The following is a 17,115-nucleotide window of genomic DNA, read 5'->3' on the forward strand; positions in this document are numbered from 1 at the left end:
TACACCTGGTTGGAGTAATCCATAGTTATCAGTGGGTGGATCATTAAGTTAGGGAAGAGAGGCAGACATCAGGTGTGCAAAGGCAGAGAGTGGGTGGCTCCTGTTTTACTTGTTACTTTCGTACATTTTCGTTCCTTAGAAAACCGTCTGCGTTTTTATGATGAAGGAACCTGAAAGAGAGGCAGGAAATTGGAGAAGTGGAAATTGTTATTCAAAGAAAAGCTACATCTGCCAAAGAAACATTGGTATGTGTTTAGAAGAGAAGTAACAGAGAACATTGCTTAATTCATCTTAATGAGTCCAAACCTGTTTTCTGTGCCATTTCATTTTGGCCAGAAAGAAAACCAGATTGTCAGCAATGTAGTAGAGATTCCATACTCCCTATTATACAGCAAAGAAAGCAGCAGTCATGACAGCATAATTTTATACATGCACAGAGGTGAACTGTGATGCCAAAGAACCACAGTTACTATATCTGCCTACTATATGTGCCTGTAATTTGATTTTCCTACAGGTCACCCTAAAAATAGGACAGAATGAGGCTGCTGGCATAGGTTTAGTTGTTCTAGTGTAATAATATGCAGCCAGTTCAGTTGATCGAATCACGGGCTCCTCCACTGACCTGGGCAAAATAATTTTTTTTTAAAGACCAAAGCCCCATTTGTACAGCCACTGTCCTTGGAGGGTGTTTATTGAATCCACCTTGAAAAGCTGCATAGTCTCTGGAAACAATGAAGATGGGTTTCAAATAGGTCTGTGAATACTTATTAGGAATTTGGTTGTAAAGAAAATGTATTCTGCAGTCTGATCCAGATCAAACTTGACTGAACATTTGACTTGTCAGCATTGAAAAGTACACAACAAGGTTTCTAAATGTTTCATTTCAGATTTGTATAAGATATTGCAGGACGATTGCATCCATAAATTTAACAGAACCATTGAATGGTAGAGTTGGAAGGGACCAAAGAGCCATCTAGTTCAACCCCCTTCAGTTCAGGAATCACAACTAAAGAATCCCTGACCGATGGCCATCCAACCTCAGTTTAAAACTGTTTCGGTGTCAGGTGAAACCAAATTTTAGGATAGTGTAATGTCTAAAATGAGCTTTTGCCTTTTCTCTTTATTGCTTTCCTATAGACCTTGCATTATCACGCTCTGAAACAATGATTCCAGTGTCTGGCTATACCCTCTTTGAAAACAGCAGTTACTCTCTTGCTGGCCCCAAAATGACATGGGAAGAGGCCAGGAAAAAATGCAATTCTGAACAGGCAGAGCTTGCCAGCATTTGGAATCCCTACATTCAGTCATTCGTGTGGCTACAGGTGTTAAAATATAGGGAGCCCATGTGGATTGGCTTGAACACCAAAATGGTGAGTATATGCAGTTTACATGAGCATAATGCTATTCATCCACAACAAGGGTTTGTATTCAAAGGTGTGTAGTTAGAAAGTGCAGCAGGGCCTTTATTAACTCATTTTATTGAGCATAACTCGCCCCAAACAGCTTTAGATATAATCAATTGGTAATGTATAAACACCCATAAAAACCCAAAAGGTTTTGCCAAGAGAGTCCCTCCACCCAAAGGCAACTCAACCACCCTGCGTTTCTTGTTTATCTCCCAGTGAGAAAATCATTTCCTGTTTTTCTCAAACACACACCTTCAGAGGAATTGCCCATTCAGAAATAATATCCACATTCACTATCATTAAAAAGCACAGTAGCACCTTTCGCGAGCATTCTCAGAAGTACCAACTCCTGCATAGAATCCTGCTAGCGTGGCAAACATGTGATTAAACAAACAAACAAACAAAAAGGATCTTTTGCCTTCACTCTCATCTGTGGAAAGAAAAAGGCTCCTCCTCCAGTAACTTAATTTTCCTTCCAGAGCAGCTAGAGCAGCCCACTCAGATGGACGGGGTACAAATAATAAAATTATCATTATTATACATTATGTTTATATGTCCTATATAAAGTTCAGTTGTCAGGCAAGAAGATAAGCATTTCAAGACATGTTCTGCTGTGTAGCTGCATTTACATTCTCTTTTCTTCTTGCTGCTTCTTTCTGCAGCAAATGCACAAACAAGGTCTTGCAACCAGCATATATTATGGAGGCAACTACCTTCCCATATGATTTCAGGTGTTATAATATGGACTATCAAACCTTTATTAGACATTTTACAAATAGAACCACAAGAAAAAGAGTCACATACAAAAGTATTTAAAATGCATACAAAGAGCCAACAGTAAACTGCATACACTAATTGTGTGTGTGTGTGTGTGTGTGTGTGTGTGTGTGTGTATAATCTGAGATTTCTTCCTATTAAACTACTCCTTGAGACACTGCTGCCAAGAACTCAGCTACTCCCGCAGTCACCTTATGGTCAGTGTCAGAAAGGCAGAATCCAACATTTCCACCATGCTGCGGTGTCAGAGCACCCAGAAGGGGGACAACACACGTTCACGCAGCATGCTGTGGAGTGGACAATCAAAGAGAATATGCTCTACAGTATCCGGCACATTCAGAGAACATCTACAGTATCTCTTGTCTCTGGGAGTGTTTCGATATCTACCCCTGACAAATGCCGAGGGAAAGACATTCAGTCGGGCTAGCATAAATGTCCTACGTTGGGCTGGGATTATTAGCTTTGTAACATAGTTGACCCTATTATCTAGGATATTTAAATCATAGAACATGGGGGAGCAAACTCTATTTGCAGCTGCCACAATGTTTTGTCTTTCAACATCCTTTAATCTGATTTGGACATTGTGGGAGATATATTGCTCACTTGAATTATACAAGGGCTCCAGCTCAATGCCTATGGATCTAATTTTGTTTTCTAGGAGTTGGTACCATCCAGATCAGGCATCCCCAAACTGCGGCCCTCCAGATGTTTTGGCCTACAACTCCCATGATTCCTAGCTAACAGGACCAGTGGTCAGGAAAGATGGGAATTGTAGTCCAAAACATCTGGAGGGCCAAAGTTTGGGGATGCCTGATCTAGATTTATGAGAGTCCTTGAGCAGGTCAGAGAGCAGACTTCAGGTGTTAGAAATATAACATTATGGGAAATGAACCCCACAGGTTTTTTTCTAAGTGTTGTTCCACTGTGATTTGTATTTTAGACTGGTGAGCAATACAAGTGGACCAACAACCGGAGAGTGACATATACTAATTGGGCCCCTGAAGAGCCAAAGCAGAAGATAGCCTGTGTCTACTTAGACCTTGATGGTCACTGGAAAACAGGAACTTGCAATGAAACATTCTTCAGTGTCTGTGAGCGACATCATGGTAATCAAAGAAAAATACGGTATCTGTTTTAATGTGAGACATCAAACTCTAATTTTAATAAGGTCCCCATTTGAGCACAGAGCTGAGAAAAGTGCTCTTGGTACTTCTGCCTCTTTCATAGGAAATAAATGAACAAAATGATACTGTTCAAACTATCCAATGATAACAAATGGATTGGTGAAAACAGAGTGGAGTTTACAATAAAGAATCCAGTATCAGATAACTCCATTTAGGTCCCACTGATTTTGATTGAAGAGAAATAGGAGTGTTGTTTTGCTTCTAAGAAAACATTTACAACTTTCTAATTTTTATTTTCATGCGATGTTGACTTTCTAAAGCTACTAATCCTTCCATGTTTCAGAAGGTTCACTGCACTGCTTTACCCACAAGAGCAGATGTTACAGTTTTGGGGTGCATAACATTATCCCATCATTCTTTGTAGAATTTGTGGAATGCCCTCCCACCAGAGGTCAAAGAGAAAAAACAATTACCAGACCTTTAGAAGGCATCTCAAGGCAGCCCTGTTTAGGGAAACTTTTAATGTTTGATGGATTTCTGCATTTTAGTATTTTGTTGGAAGCCGTCCAGAGTGCCTGGGTGAACCCAGCCAGATGGGCGGGGTATAAATAATAAATTATTATTATATAATAGACAAATTGGTCTGAAAAATGCAAACATGAGAAAAGCATATGTGGGCAAAAAACCACACCCTGTCATCTGTCCAGGGGTCTTTGAACTAGGCACCTTGAAAATTCAGTTGGTGGTGAGAAAGAATGAAAGGATTTTCTTTCCACCTCTGATGCAAGTTTGACTGTCAATCAAAACAAAGCTCTCCTTCCTGGTTCCCTCCCCACTGTGATGTCTGCTGTACCTTCCCCCACCATGTGATGCTGGTGTTCTGTTACACTCATTTTCACTTTCAGGAAACACTTGTCTGCAGCACTTTGTTTCAATCATTGCTCTACATGCCCTTGTGAGTGGAGCACCTTTGTCCAGTGGCATGGCAGATCCAGGATAAGGGTGGGCACCAGCTTCCTGCTTCTCACAGTGCCATTTCAAGATCCTGTTGGAGGCTGAGAAGTCTCAAGGGATTTCACGAGGGGTTGGTGGGCCATGGGCTTAAAAGCCTCAATCACACTTCCATTGGGACCATTTTCTTGAGCATGCTTCCTGACCTGCCCCTCCCCTCGGTGTTAGTACTTCATCAAACTCTTTGGGTCTCTTCCTGTTTCACCTTCACAAGCTGCAAATCTGCAGCTGCTGCACAAATATCTGGATTGCCATCAGGCACTTCCATGGTCCTTGCTTTCTGCAAATTGTACGGACAGATTCCATTTCATGTTGTACAAGCCCAAAATTCCTCTTAAGTATCCTGCTTCAACTCCTGGTGCATGATTTGCCCAGATGCATGATTTGTCACATCCATGGTATTTATGGATTTCCAGGTAACTCTCTATATATACAGTGGTACCTCGACTTACGAACGACTCGACAACCGAATTTTTCAACTTACAAATGGGGCAAATGGCCGCACGCTTACGAATTACTCGACATCCGAACGGAAACCGTGGCGGTTTTAGATAGGGTTTTTTTGACTTACAAATTTTTAGATGGGGTTGCTTCGACTTACGAATTTTTCCGTTTCCAATGCATCCCTATGGGAAATCGCGTTTCCAATGGAGCTTTTCAACTTACGAATTTTTCGACCTACAAAAGTGCCTTCGGAACGGATTAAATTCGTAAGTCAAGGCATCACTGTATATATATATATATATATATATATATATATAGAGAGAGAGAGAGAGAGAGAGAGAGAGAGAGAGCGCGTTACTTGGAAAATCTATATTATATCTTATATATTAAAATATATTATTATATACCGGTATTATATATATTATATAAAATATAAAATATATTATATATTAAATATATTATTAATAAAAAAGAAAAATATGTTTTTTCCATAACAGGCGATATCCCAGCGGAAGCACCACAGCGCCTAGGAGAATGCCCTTCATCAAAAGGATACGCAAAAGATTGGATTCCTTTTCAGACTCATTGCTATCAATTCTACCCTGTTTCAAAGACATGGTCAGCAGCATTCATAAGATGTGCTCAGCTAGGTGGGTGCCATTTCGAATCAGATCAGTGGTGGTGGTGGTTAGTATCCAAGACTATAGATAGAGCCGTCCCTTTGAGTTCAGTGGGGCTTATAGTGGGTACGGGATTCTGATCTTTGACCAGAGACAGAGGCTGAAATTCCTGCCAACAACATATGTGTGTTATCTTTGGGGCAGTGGGGTTCTCTGGATGAAAACTGTGTTGTTTTCATCAGTAAGATTCATAAGGTTGGACAAACCAGGAAGAATGGAAGAAATAACCCTTCACCCAGAAACTTATTTCTTATTTCCTGAATCCAACAACAGAAAGATTTAGCATTAAAAGAATATTGAGAGAGACCAGTGTACAAGCCGGACACCAGGAATCAACACCATTAGGCTGCTGCCCTGAGCCCTCTCCTCTGATGGACTCACCATCCAGTCTTTCTCCCCTTCACTTGCTTTCTCCCAAGCAGGCATGGTGTGCTCAGAAAGCTTTGTTTCTGTGGCCTGCCATTTTAATTTCCCCTAAATACACAACAAACTATGGCAAGTTCTTAAAGAAATGGGAGTGCATGATCACCTCATCTGTCTCCTGAGAAATCTCTATGTGGGACAAGAAGCTACAGTTAGAACTGGATATGGAACAACTGATTGGTTCAAAATTGGGAAAGGAGTACGACAAGGTTGTATATTGTCTCCCTGCTTATTTAACTTATATGCAGAATTCATCATGCGAAAGGCTGGACTAGATGAATCCCAAACCGGAATTAAGATTGCCGGAAGAAATATCAACAACCGGGCTTCAGGGTTCAGCGCCAGTGCCGATCGGCGGGGTCTCGTCTCGTCTCCGAGACGGCCCGTCCCTGCTAGGAGTGGGGAGGGCAGCGAGAGCGACGCTGCGTCCCTTAGAACCTCGGGAAGGGCGTCCCGGGGGCAATTTGCTCGGCACAGCCCAAATCCGGACTCCCCAACTCTTCGGTTAGCTCTAATAAGAGCTCCGGAGCGAGGAGGGTAGAAGTCGCGGGGGCCATTTTGAGCGGCAACGTTATTCTAGCAGGGAGAAGCTTCAAGCCGAAGGCGGAGAGCGCTGGATTCTTCCGAAAATAAAACGATTGGAAAAGATTGTAAGTAACCTCACGATTTGGATTATAAAACAATTTGGATCTGGGAGAGAGGGGAGAAAAGAGGAAGCCACCCCCCCACGGCAACAAAAGAGACAGTAAATAGAAACCCGAAGCCATAAACAGAAGATTTACAATTCAAAGGATCCCTCAAAGGCATCAAAGAGAATCTCCCCTTTGATGCAGGGTGAGAAGGGGAGAGAGACTGTGGTTTATGACTGCCCTGCAGCAAGAGGTAAAGACTGAGAAAAATCTTTCTTTTCCTCGGGAGCCGGCAGCCCAGGCAACCCAGTGAGTTGATCAGGATTTATGAGTCAATTTTTATTTCATTTTGTATTTCTGGACTTTGTGGAATTTCTTTTCTGGTTTAAATGTTTGTGAAATGTGAGTTCGAACTTTATTGTTAATAAGACTTGAAGAATGCAGCCAGCTTGTTAAAATGGAGTTGAGAAAATAAACTGTGATCATATTCCACCCCACGTGACAAGTTTTGACCTTGGCAGGATTGAATTATGTCAACAAAAAAGTGTTCCCCTGAGTTCCAGCGGTCTGTTTTGACCTTAATGTGGGAAACAAGAATAGAGCTATGTCAAGAGGAGACACGACGGCAAGAGTTACAGAAAAAATTTCAGATGGTGATGGCAGAATATGATTTTTTAGGAGATGAAGCTTTTGACACTGAAAAAGATGAATGTGAGAATGACAATGATGATGACTGTGATTTGGAAGGAAAAGATGAAGATGAGGACTGTGATGATTCAACACAAAATGAAGCACACCACGGAAAAAATGATGACTTTACTCTACAAAAAGTTGGATGGAGTGCCCCGCTTTTGAGGGGGGCACGATTGGTATTATTGGAACTCCAGAACGCCCACAGGGAAGAAGGAAAAAATATGCAGAGAAGAGAAGAAATTCAGGGGCCCTGTATGGTGGCCTGGATGGCAAAAGACTGTAAACAGGGGGTGGGGTGAAGGGAAAGTGATGTTGTGATTACATGGATGGATTAACAGGTTTATAACTGGTCTGCTGATTATGGAATTTGCTGGATTGGGGGGGTGGAGCCGGTAATCGGGGATGTAAGGTTAAATTGAGAATAGTTATAGTTTTAAAAGTGAATGGATTTTGGAAAATGTGAAAATATGGAGGCTTATAGAGGGAGAAAAAATTAGGCACGGGAAGATAAAATGGGAGTTTGATTTTTTAGTGATTTGAAGTTGTATAAGATACAAAGGTGTATTTCTATAAAGTAAGAAACTGTTGCAGATGATAAAAAAGGGATGAAAACCGGGGAAGGGGGGGGAGGGGAAGCCCACAAAATATGGTTTTAAAATCATGAATGTAAGAAAAATTTTTCTGTTTTGTATTGTTTTTTTCTCTTTTTTTGCCCTTTCTTTTTTTTCTTTTTTCCTATTTCTATTTTTCTCTCTCTTTTTTTTTTTGGTATGACAATAGATGGTTGGATGGATGGCCTCCTGCGTACTGCCCTGGTTTGCTGGAGCTCCCTGGTGGCAGGGGGGGCTTTGGGGTCAGGGGAGGGGGAGGAGGACAGAAATCCAAGCATAAAATGGAACATCTCTGACTGTTCACATACATGGGATACTTCTGTGGCAGGGGAGGACCCATGTGCGTGGGTAGGAAGGAGGTGGAAAAGGTGTTTATGTATGTACCGTTTTTTTTTTTTGTATTCTGTAAAATTAATAAAAAGTATGTTTAAAAAAAAAGAAATATCAACAACCTCAGATATGCAGATGACACAACCTTGATGGCAGAAAGCGAGGAGGAATTAAAGAACCTTTTAATGAGGGTGAAAGAGGAGAGCACAAAATATGGTCTGAAGCTCAACATCAAAAAAACCAAGATCATGGCCACTGGTCCCATCACCTCCTGGCAAATAGAAGGGGAAGAAATGGAGGCAGTGAGAGATTTTACTTTCTTGGGCTCCTTGATCACTGCAGATGGTGACAGCAGTCACGAAATTAAAAGACGCCTGCTTCTTGGGAGAAAAGCAATGACAAACCTAGACAGCATCTTAAAAAGCAGAGACATCACCTTGTCGACAAAGGTCTGTATAGTTAAAGCTATGGTTTTCCCAGTAGTGATGTATGGAAGTGAGAGCTGGACCATAAAGAAGGCTGATCGCCGAAGAATTGATGCTTTTGAATTATGGTGCTGGAGGAGACTCTTGAGAGTCCCATGGACTGCAAGAAGATCAAACCTATCCATTCTTAAGGAAATCAGCCCTGAGTGCACCCTGGAAGGACAGATCGTGAAGCTGAGGCTCCAATACTTTGGCCACCTCATGAGAAGAGAAGAATCCTTGGAAAAGACCCTGATGTTGGGAAAGATGGAGGGCACAAGGAGAAGGGGACGACAGAGGACAAGATGGTTGGACAGTGTTCTCGAAGCTACGAAGATGAGTTTGACCAAACTGCGGGAGGCAGTGCAAGACAGGAGTGCCTGGCGTGCTATGGTCCATGGGGTCACGAAGAGTCGGACACGACTAAACGACTAAACAACAACAAAATACTTATGAGGGACACAGGTGGCACTGTGGGTTAAACCACTAAGCCTAGGGCTTGCCGATCAGAAGGTCGTCAGTTCGAATCCCCGTGACAGGGTGAGCTCCCGTTGCTCGGTCCCAGCTCCTGCCAACCTAGCAGTTTGAGAGCACGTCAAAGTGCAAGTAGATAAATAGGTACCGCTACAGCGGGAAGGTAAACGGCATTTCCTTGCACTGCTCTGGCTCGCCAGAAGCGGCTTAGTCATGCTGGCCCCATGACCCGGAAGCTGTACGCCGGCTCCCTCGGCCAATAACGCGAGATGAGCGCCACAACCCCAGAGTCGGTCAGGTCTGGACCTAATGGTCAGGGGTCCCTTTACCTTTAAATACTTATGAGCCCCGACTGAGTATTTCTCCACTATTGGGGGAATTACAATGGTATGTGCAAATGGCAGTGCCTTTTTCCTGGTGGTGATGCAGGTGCCTAATGCAAGACTTGGCGAAGGAAGGCAAACAGAGGGGAGATGAAGTGGGTAGAGTTGCCAGTGCCTTGAAAATGAGTTTCACTAACTCATGTCTTCATTGCCCTAGAAAGGTGCTCTGTCACCCCCCCCCCCCCACTGTCGCTGCCATCTTGGTCTGCCAGCAAGTCTCCATTCAGTTTTCATTTCCTTCCCACCATATCCACCAGTCCAGATTACTTATACTGTACTATTATTTCTCCTTGTATCACTGAAGCTCATTAAATGAAACTTGTATCCTGCTTCAGACTGATGGATCACATTGCAACCATTTCTATCTGATAAAAAAATGAATTAATTAAATTGCTTCTGCTTTAGCAGCTGGCACAGCAGACATGACATCAAAAGCACGCTGTTCTTTTGCTTCTGTCTTCTGAGGATCTTTTCCCCAACTCATCAATATAAAATATTTTGGTAGAGTGTTAGCTTTCTCTTGGGTTGATGCTAGAAAGCTGTAGAAATATTTTTTAGTGTAACTTGAAGAACAGGACGAATTATGGGTTGTTGTTTTTAAAGTATTAAAAATTTCTGTTGAAATTTGACTGAATGGTTATCTTTTTCATTATGCACTTAATAAATGGACAAAGTTACAAAGGTTCTTCTCCACTAAAACATTAACCAATTGAACAGCAATCATAGAGATTTGAAAGACATGGATATACAGTAGAGGCTGGTGCCCATTTGGACTCAGAGGGCATAAGGCAGGGAAGCCAAGAGTAAGTGAAGCCAACGCAGGTTTAGCAGAGCTAGAGCCAAAGATTGGCAGAGCCCAACCAGTTCCAGTTTGTTCCCATCCTCCAGTTTGTTCCCTGCTGACTTATACAAAGGCACCTCTGAGACTGACAGGAAGTGCAAGTGGTTATAAGTAAAAAAGTGGGGAATGGCTGAGGGCACATTGAGTTTGGTGGGACAATTCCCTACTTGCTCTGCCTCCACTGGACACACACTTTCTCTTAGATCTCTATAACTTCACATTGTTGCCAGTACCAGTCTTACCCTAATGGGCTGCTGTGTGTTTGTTTTTAATGGGAAGACAAATTTTAATGAGTTGACTTTATCCATCTGATGTTTTCTAGGTGGCACCTTGACTTCAATAGAAGATTTAGCTGAGCAGGAATTTTTGGTTGAACACACGCAACAATTTGGTCAACGAGGATTTTGGATAGGATTATTCATGAATATAGATGGTGATTGTTTCACATTTAATATTTATTTATAAAATAACAGATTTGTAATATTTATCCATGTATATAAGTATGTTAAAATATAACACACATTTCTTTTTCTTTTTTTTCTTTTTGAAATGAAAGAGCTCAGCTGGAAATGCCATCAGTGTTAGCAAACAGAGCTAGCAAATTCACCCCAGTTTGCATTTATGAGTGCTCTTGGCAAGCATTCAGGAAAAAACCTCACTCATGTTCAGAGTAATATCTCCTGGCATGTCCATTATCATTTTGCCTTCTGCCCCTCCAAGGGAATTGTCGTTTGCTTTCTTCTACCCTTTCCCCACATCCTAGTGCAAGCCATGGAAGAGAGGTGTCTAGCAATAATTAAATTCACAATAAAAAGTCATGATAAAGAAGCAGTATCAGACTATTGAAGAATCAAGTTTAAGAAGAACATTTACACTGGCTGCGTGTTAAAACTTAAAAACAAAATTAAATTACAGTACTGATGAAAACAGAGAGTACTTAAAACCACATCATCTCAGTAGGCCAAAACTCTCTTTAAATCAGGCATCCCCAAACTTCGGCCCTCCAGATGTTTTGGACTACAATTCCCATCACCCCTGACCACTGGTCCTGTTAGCTAGGGATCATGGGAGTTGTAGGCCAAAACATCTGGAGGGCCACAGTTTGGGGATGCCTGCTTTAAATCAAAAGCATGTAGTCCCATCAGCAAGGGGGCAAAATGAGCCTTCCTTGGCATGGAATTACAAATCCTTGGAGCAGCTGTTGAAAAGGTCCTTTATCAACTTCCTCTAAAATAGACACCTGATGTAGGTGGGACAGATAGAAGGGCATCTTTGGAAGATCTGAGCACTTTTAAAATAGGTTCAGGTTGCCTGATCCCAAGCCATTTATGACTTCTGCCTGAGTAAACATGCATTGCATTTGACTGCCTGAAACTTCCATATTGTCACACTTAATAAAATGGGGGGGGGGTAGTTTCCTCTTCTCATTCTACTACTTGATCGTTAATTCAGTTCATTGCAGTATATGAAGATAAAAGAGCTAGTCATTTGCCCCCAAAACAGAGTTGTTGGGATTTGCTACTGATTTAGCAAAATAGTTTTCAAGTATGGAAAACATGTAATGTCTAGTTTAGAGAAAAGAGAACAAGGTATTTAGCAACTGACAATCTTAATTACGGCTTTGATCTGGAGTGCCCCCTCTTTCCCAGGGCACTCACACATCTCTATCAAAATGCTGTTCCTGAGAGCGAGCAGCCATTCGAAAATAATGTTCAATATGGTTTGGGGACATGGGGGGCAGTAATGGGGGCAGTAAACAGAGATACCTTCCTCACCATTTTTCACAAGCAGAAAAATGTAGGACATAAGCTTATATCAGCAATGTATTATACAATAATTGAGGTTGCATGCATATGTTCCAGAGTGAAAAAGCTTCAGAAGAAAAACAGCAAGTATACATTTAAAATGAATTTCCAATATAGAATGAATTGCAACGGGCTACTCTTCCCTTTATAGTCATTATAACAATCATGTACTTTTGTAACTAGGAGAATGGGTATGGGAAGATAACACTGCACTGGGTTTTATTAACTGGAAAGGTGAAGAACCCATATTTGATCCAGAATATGAATTTATGGGACCTTCTTCTGGTCTTCCTGACTATTGGAACCACTGCATTTTCATGTACGGCGATAGTGGAGAGTGGATCAAGGGAGACTGCCAACATTCGCGTGGATTTATTTGTAAAACAAACAAAGGTAAGACTTCATTGTTTATTATAGTTGATTTAGTGATACCTATGATACAAAGCCAAGATGGTTGGACAGTGTTCTCGAAGCTACGAACATGAGTTTGACCAAGCTGCGGGAGGCAGCGCAAGACAGGAGTGCCTGGCGTGCTATGGTCCATGGGGTCACGAAGAGTCGGACACGACTAAACGACTAAACGACGACGACGATGATACAAAGCAGTATCTGAATGCTGAGGAGACTTGCAGGGCTTTTCCCCCCAAGGGTCGGAATTCACTGGAACTCATTTCCAGCACCTATTAGGTGTGCGCCATTGCCATTATAAGAGAACAAGGGAGGCATTCGTGGTGAGTTCTGTTAGCATACACGCAGAAGACCTGGGCCACCAAGCCCCCCGGTAAGCCTCTGCCAGGTGTCTTCTCCCTCCGGTAAGCCAACTGTAATACGATCCAGACTCTCGGAGCCGGGACACGTTATCTGCAGAGTTTATCCAGCTTTAGCGTGGTTTGGCGGCAGCAGCAACAAGAAGAAACTCAGAGAGAAGTCCTTGCATATTTACAAGCGTTTGTTCTAAAGCATCTCGGAAGACAGACCAAACGTGTCTTTCTTCATCAGCAAAGCAAAAGCAACAGAACTAACATTACAATAGTACAACAAACGGAAGTACCGGTATACATCATGTGACACACTCAACATCCTCTTCCAAGCCTGTTCCTGTTTAAGGTGGAACAGAATCTACTATGAAATCCTAACAAGTTCTGGCACCACTTTTTCTAGAAAAATAGGACTGGAGACTTGTATAGAATTAATAATACGCTCCTGTCCAACTGTTCTCTGGCTAGATTCATAGTACAGTGGTACCTTGGTTTGCGACCACAATCCATTCCACGGAGGCGGCCGCTCGCCGAAGCGGCAGCTCACCGAAGGGACGCTTCAGCGCGTGCACGAAGCACCAGTAAAACGCTTTTGCGCACGCACGAGCTGCGCAGATCGTGTCTGTGCATCCAACACTGCGGAACCCAAAAGTAAACACTTCCGGGTCCGCGGCGGTCGCTCGTCGAAGCGGTCGCTCGCTGAGGTAGGCGTAAACTGAGGTTTGACTGTACTAGAAGTATATCTTTGACATCTCTTTATCTGACCTCTTCTTAAATTTATCTAAGAATTCTTGTCTATGGATCTGCTGCCCAGATGGGGAGAGTTTCCAGTTTCAAGCCTGTTTATGGGACTGAGATGGCTTTTGTGGCCTTGGCATATGACTAATACCAGGAGTAGGACAGGAAGAGTGTGGCCCTGTTGGTTCTGCTGAACCTTTCAGCGGCTTTTGATACCATCAGCCATAGTATCCTTTTGCGCTGCCTTGTTTGGATGGGACTTGGAGGCACTGTTTTATGGTGTTCTCCTGTGTTGTCCCTCGGGGGTTCTGTTTTGCCCCGCGTGCTATTTAATATTTATATGGGACTTCTGGGGGAGGTTGTCTGGAGTTTCAGGGTTCAGTATCACCCATATGCTGATGACACCCAGCTCTATTTCTCCTTTCCACCTAAGTCCAATGAAGCTGTCTCAGTCCTAAACCATTGCTTGTCATCTGCAATGGACTGGATGAGGGTAAATGAATTGAAACTTAATCCAGCAAGATAGAGGAGCTCTTGGTCAGCTGGAAGGCAGAATAGGGAACAGGGATTTCAGCCTGTGCCGGAAGGGGTAACATGCCACCTGAAGACATCAGTTCACAGTTTTGACATGCTTCTGAGCACAGATGCCCAGGTCTCTCTGGTGGCCAGGAGCGTATCTCTGCAGTTAAAGCTAGTGCATAAGCTGCCCATGTTCCTTGAGATACAGTATCTCATTTGGCCACACACCTTAGTTACATCCTACTTGGATTAATGTAATGTGCACTTTGAAAAGTGCTTAGAAACTTCAACTAGCTCGAAGAGATGAAGCCAAACTCTTGACCAAGCCTGCTAGCTTCATTGTGTAATTTGCTATGGTAGCCTATATTTTATTGCCCCTTAAGTATATCCTCTATTTTACAGTTTTTGAAAAGGCAAGTGGAGGGCCTACAAGTAGTACAGGTAAGACTGTTTTATGAAAATAACCAAGTTAAAAGTATAGGCATGTATGTTCTCCGGAGCACTGAGCTAAAAATCCCCCCCCCAAAAAAACCTTTTAATTCAAAATTAAAGAGATAAATGTCTGAGGGTCTTTTGAGAGGATTGCCTTTAACAGGGAGTGGACGTCCTTAAAATGACTGCCAGCAACTGTTTACTCCCATCCCATCCCCCCAAATTAATTAGTTATGCAGCTGTAGCATTGTTCTAGGGCATTCTGGGAGGGAAAGGGCAGCTGCCACACAGAAACAAAAGTGTCACTCCTCCTAGCTGCTTACTCACATAGGCTATGTTGAGGAATCACTGCGCCAAACCTCTTCAGACTAGTAACCGTATGCAAGTTGTCACAGGATCCAAAGGCAAGATTGTACTCTGATTCACTTCCATGTGGGAGCTTAATATCACATATCACAAACAGGTAGGGTTGCCAGACTCAATAGTGGACAGGACTTCTGTGCCTTTAATTTGCCCTGCTCTCTTTTGAGTCTGGATACCTTAAAGAGAAACCAGCAGACCCTTTGCTTGGAAATTAAACAAAGGGTCTGCTGGTTTCTCTTTAAGGTTTCCAGACTCAAAAGAGAGCAGGGCAATTAAAGGCACAGAAGTCCTGTCCACTATTGAGTCTGGCGACCCTACAAACAGGTCATAGGCTGCAGGTTTTGTTTGTTTTTAACTTAATCAATTTTTCACAGAAAGAGTATATATAGGTTAAATTGGGGTGGGGGGAGATACAGGTACTTTGATGCCAATGTTGCCACGTGGATGCTACAAAATGAATCTAAAAAGCACAGGAGGAGCACGCAGATCAGCACTCCCTTCACAGTCCTCTTTGGGTCCCGCTATTTTAACGCATGTGACAGGAAATTACAAGAAGGCCCAGACCACAAAGGAAAAGAAACTGTAGTTAAAGCCCAAAGCTGGTAATTAAATTTACATTTCACTCACCATAAGTGCCAATTCCCTGGGGCCCTGAGCACCCACAAAATTCCCCATGAAGCAGCCGGGCACCCACAAATTTCAGTGCATGCTGCATGTCAGAGACCAGGCTAACGAGTACAACCCCTCCCCATACTCATGGCCAGGAACCTGAAACTCCAGAGGAGCAGTGGAGTAGTGTTGATTTGGAACAATGGTGCGCTGAGGGGCACAGTTCAGAAGACAATAGTTGGGCAGAACTGGGAGGTGAACTACAAGAAGAACGGGAATAATAATAATAATAATTTATTATTTATACCCCGCCCATCTGGCCGGGTTCCCCCAGCCACTCTGGGCGGCTTCCAAAAAAAAAAAAAACAGAAATTCTAAAATACAGAAATCCATCAAACATTAAAAGCTTCCCTAAACAGGGCTGCCTTGAGATGCCTTCTAAAGGTCTGGTAATTGTTCTCTTTGACCTCTAGTGGGAGGGCATTCCACAGGGTGGGTGCCACTACCGAGAAGGCCCTCTGCCTGGTTCCCTGTAACATGGCTTCTCGTAATGAGGGAACCGCCAGAAGGCCCTCGGAGCTGGACCTCAGTGTCCGGGCAGAACGATGGGGGTGGAGACGCTCCTTCAGGTATACCGGACCGAGGCCGTTTAGGGCTTTAAAGGTCAACACCAACACTTTGAATTGTGCTCGGAAACGTACTGGGAGCCAATGTAGGTCTTTTAGGACTGGTGTTATGTGATCTCGGCGGCCGCTCCCAGTCACCAGTCTAGCTGCCGCATTCTGGATTAGTTGTAGTTTCCGGGTCACCTTCAAAGGTAGCCCCACGTAGAGCGCATTGCAGTAGTCCAAGCGAGAGATAACTAGAGCATGCACCACTCTGGAGAGACAGTCAGTGGGCAGGTAGGGACTCAGCCTGCGTACCAGATGGAGCTGATAAACAGCTGCCCTGGACACGGAGTTGACCTGTGCCTCCATGGACAGCTGTGAGTCTAAAATGACTCCCAGGCTGCGCACCTGGTCTTTCAGGGGCACAGTTACCCCATTCAGGACCAGAGAGTCCTCCACACCTGCCCGCCTCCTGTCCCCCACAAACAGTACTTCTGTCTTGTCAGGATTCAATCTCAATCTGTTAGCCGCCATCCATCCTCCAACCGCCTCCAAGCACTCACACAGGACCTTCACCGCCTTCACTGGTTCTGATTTAAAAGAGAGGTAGAGCTGGGTATCATCAGCATACTGATGGACACCCAGCCCAAACCCCCTGATGATCTCTCCCAGTGGCTGCATATAGATGTTAAAAAGCATGGGGGAGAGGACAGAACCCTGAGGCACCCCACAAGTGAGCGCCCAGGGGTCTGAACACTCATCCCCCACCACCACTTTCTGAACACGGCCCAGGAGGAAGGAGCGGAACCACTGCATGACAGTGCCCCCAGCTCCCAAGCCCTCTAGACGGTCCAGAAGGATGTTATGGTCGATGGTGTCAAAAGCCGCTGAGAGATCCAGCAGAACAAGGAAACAGCTCTTACCTTTGTCCCTAGCCCGCCGGAGATCATCGACCAGTGCGACCAAGGCAGTTTCAGTCCCATGATGAGGCCT

General features: G+C 43.5%; 1 protein-coding gene across 3 annotated transcripts in view; it reads left to right on the forward strand.

Annotated features, from left to right (window-relative positions):
• LOC118091811 (macrophage mannose receptor 1) overlaps nucleotides 1-17,115 on the forward strand; it is a 52,257-nt gene that overhangs the window by 31,769 nt on the left and 3,373 nt on the right. For 2 of the 3 annotated variants that reach the window (XM_035129237.2, XM_035129238.2), the window contains exons 23-29: nucleotides 140-245; nucleotides 1,138-1,370; nucleotides 3,124-3,289; nucleotides 5,260-5,412; nucleotides 10,613-10,723; nucleotides 12,279-12,488; nucleotides 14,513-14,551. In XM_035129237.2, coding sequence (XP_034985128.2) covers nucleotides 140-245; nucleotides 1,138-1,370; nucleotides 3,124-3,289; nucleotides 5,260-5,412; nucleotides 10,613-10,723; nucleotides 12,279-12,488; nucleotides 14,513-14,551 — 1,018 coding nt within the window. The remainder of the gene's footprint in view (nucleotides 1-139; nucleotides 246-1,137; nucleotides 1,371-3,123; nucleotides 3,290-5,259; nucleotides 5,413-10,612; nucleotides 10,724-12,278; nucleotides 12,489-14,512; nucleotides 14,552-17,115) is intronic. The other variant, XM_060280793.1, reaches the window with a different exon arrangement.

This window comes from Zootoca vivipara, chromosome 12 (genome assembly GCF_963506605.1).
Source record: "Zootoca vivipara chromosome 12, rZooViv1.1, whole genome shotgun sequence".
NCBI classification, from domain to species: Eukaryota; Metazoa; Chordata; class Lepidosauria; order Squamata; family Lacertidae; genus Zootoca; species Zootoca vivipara.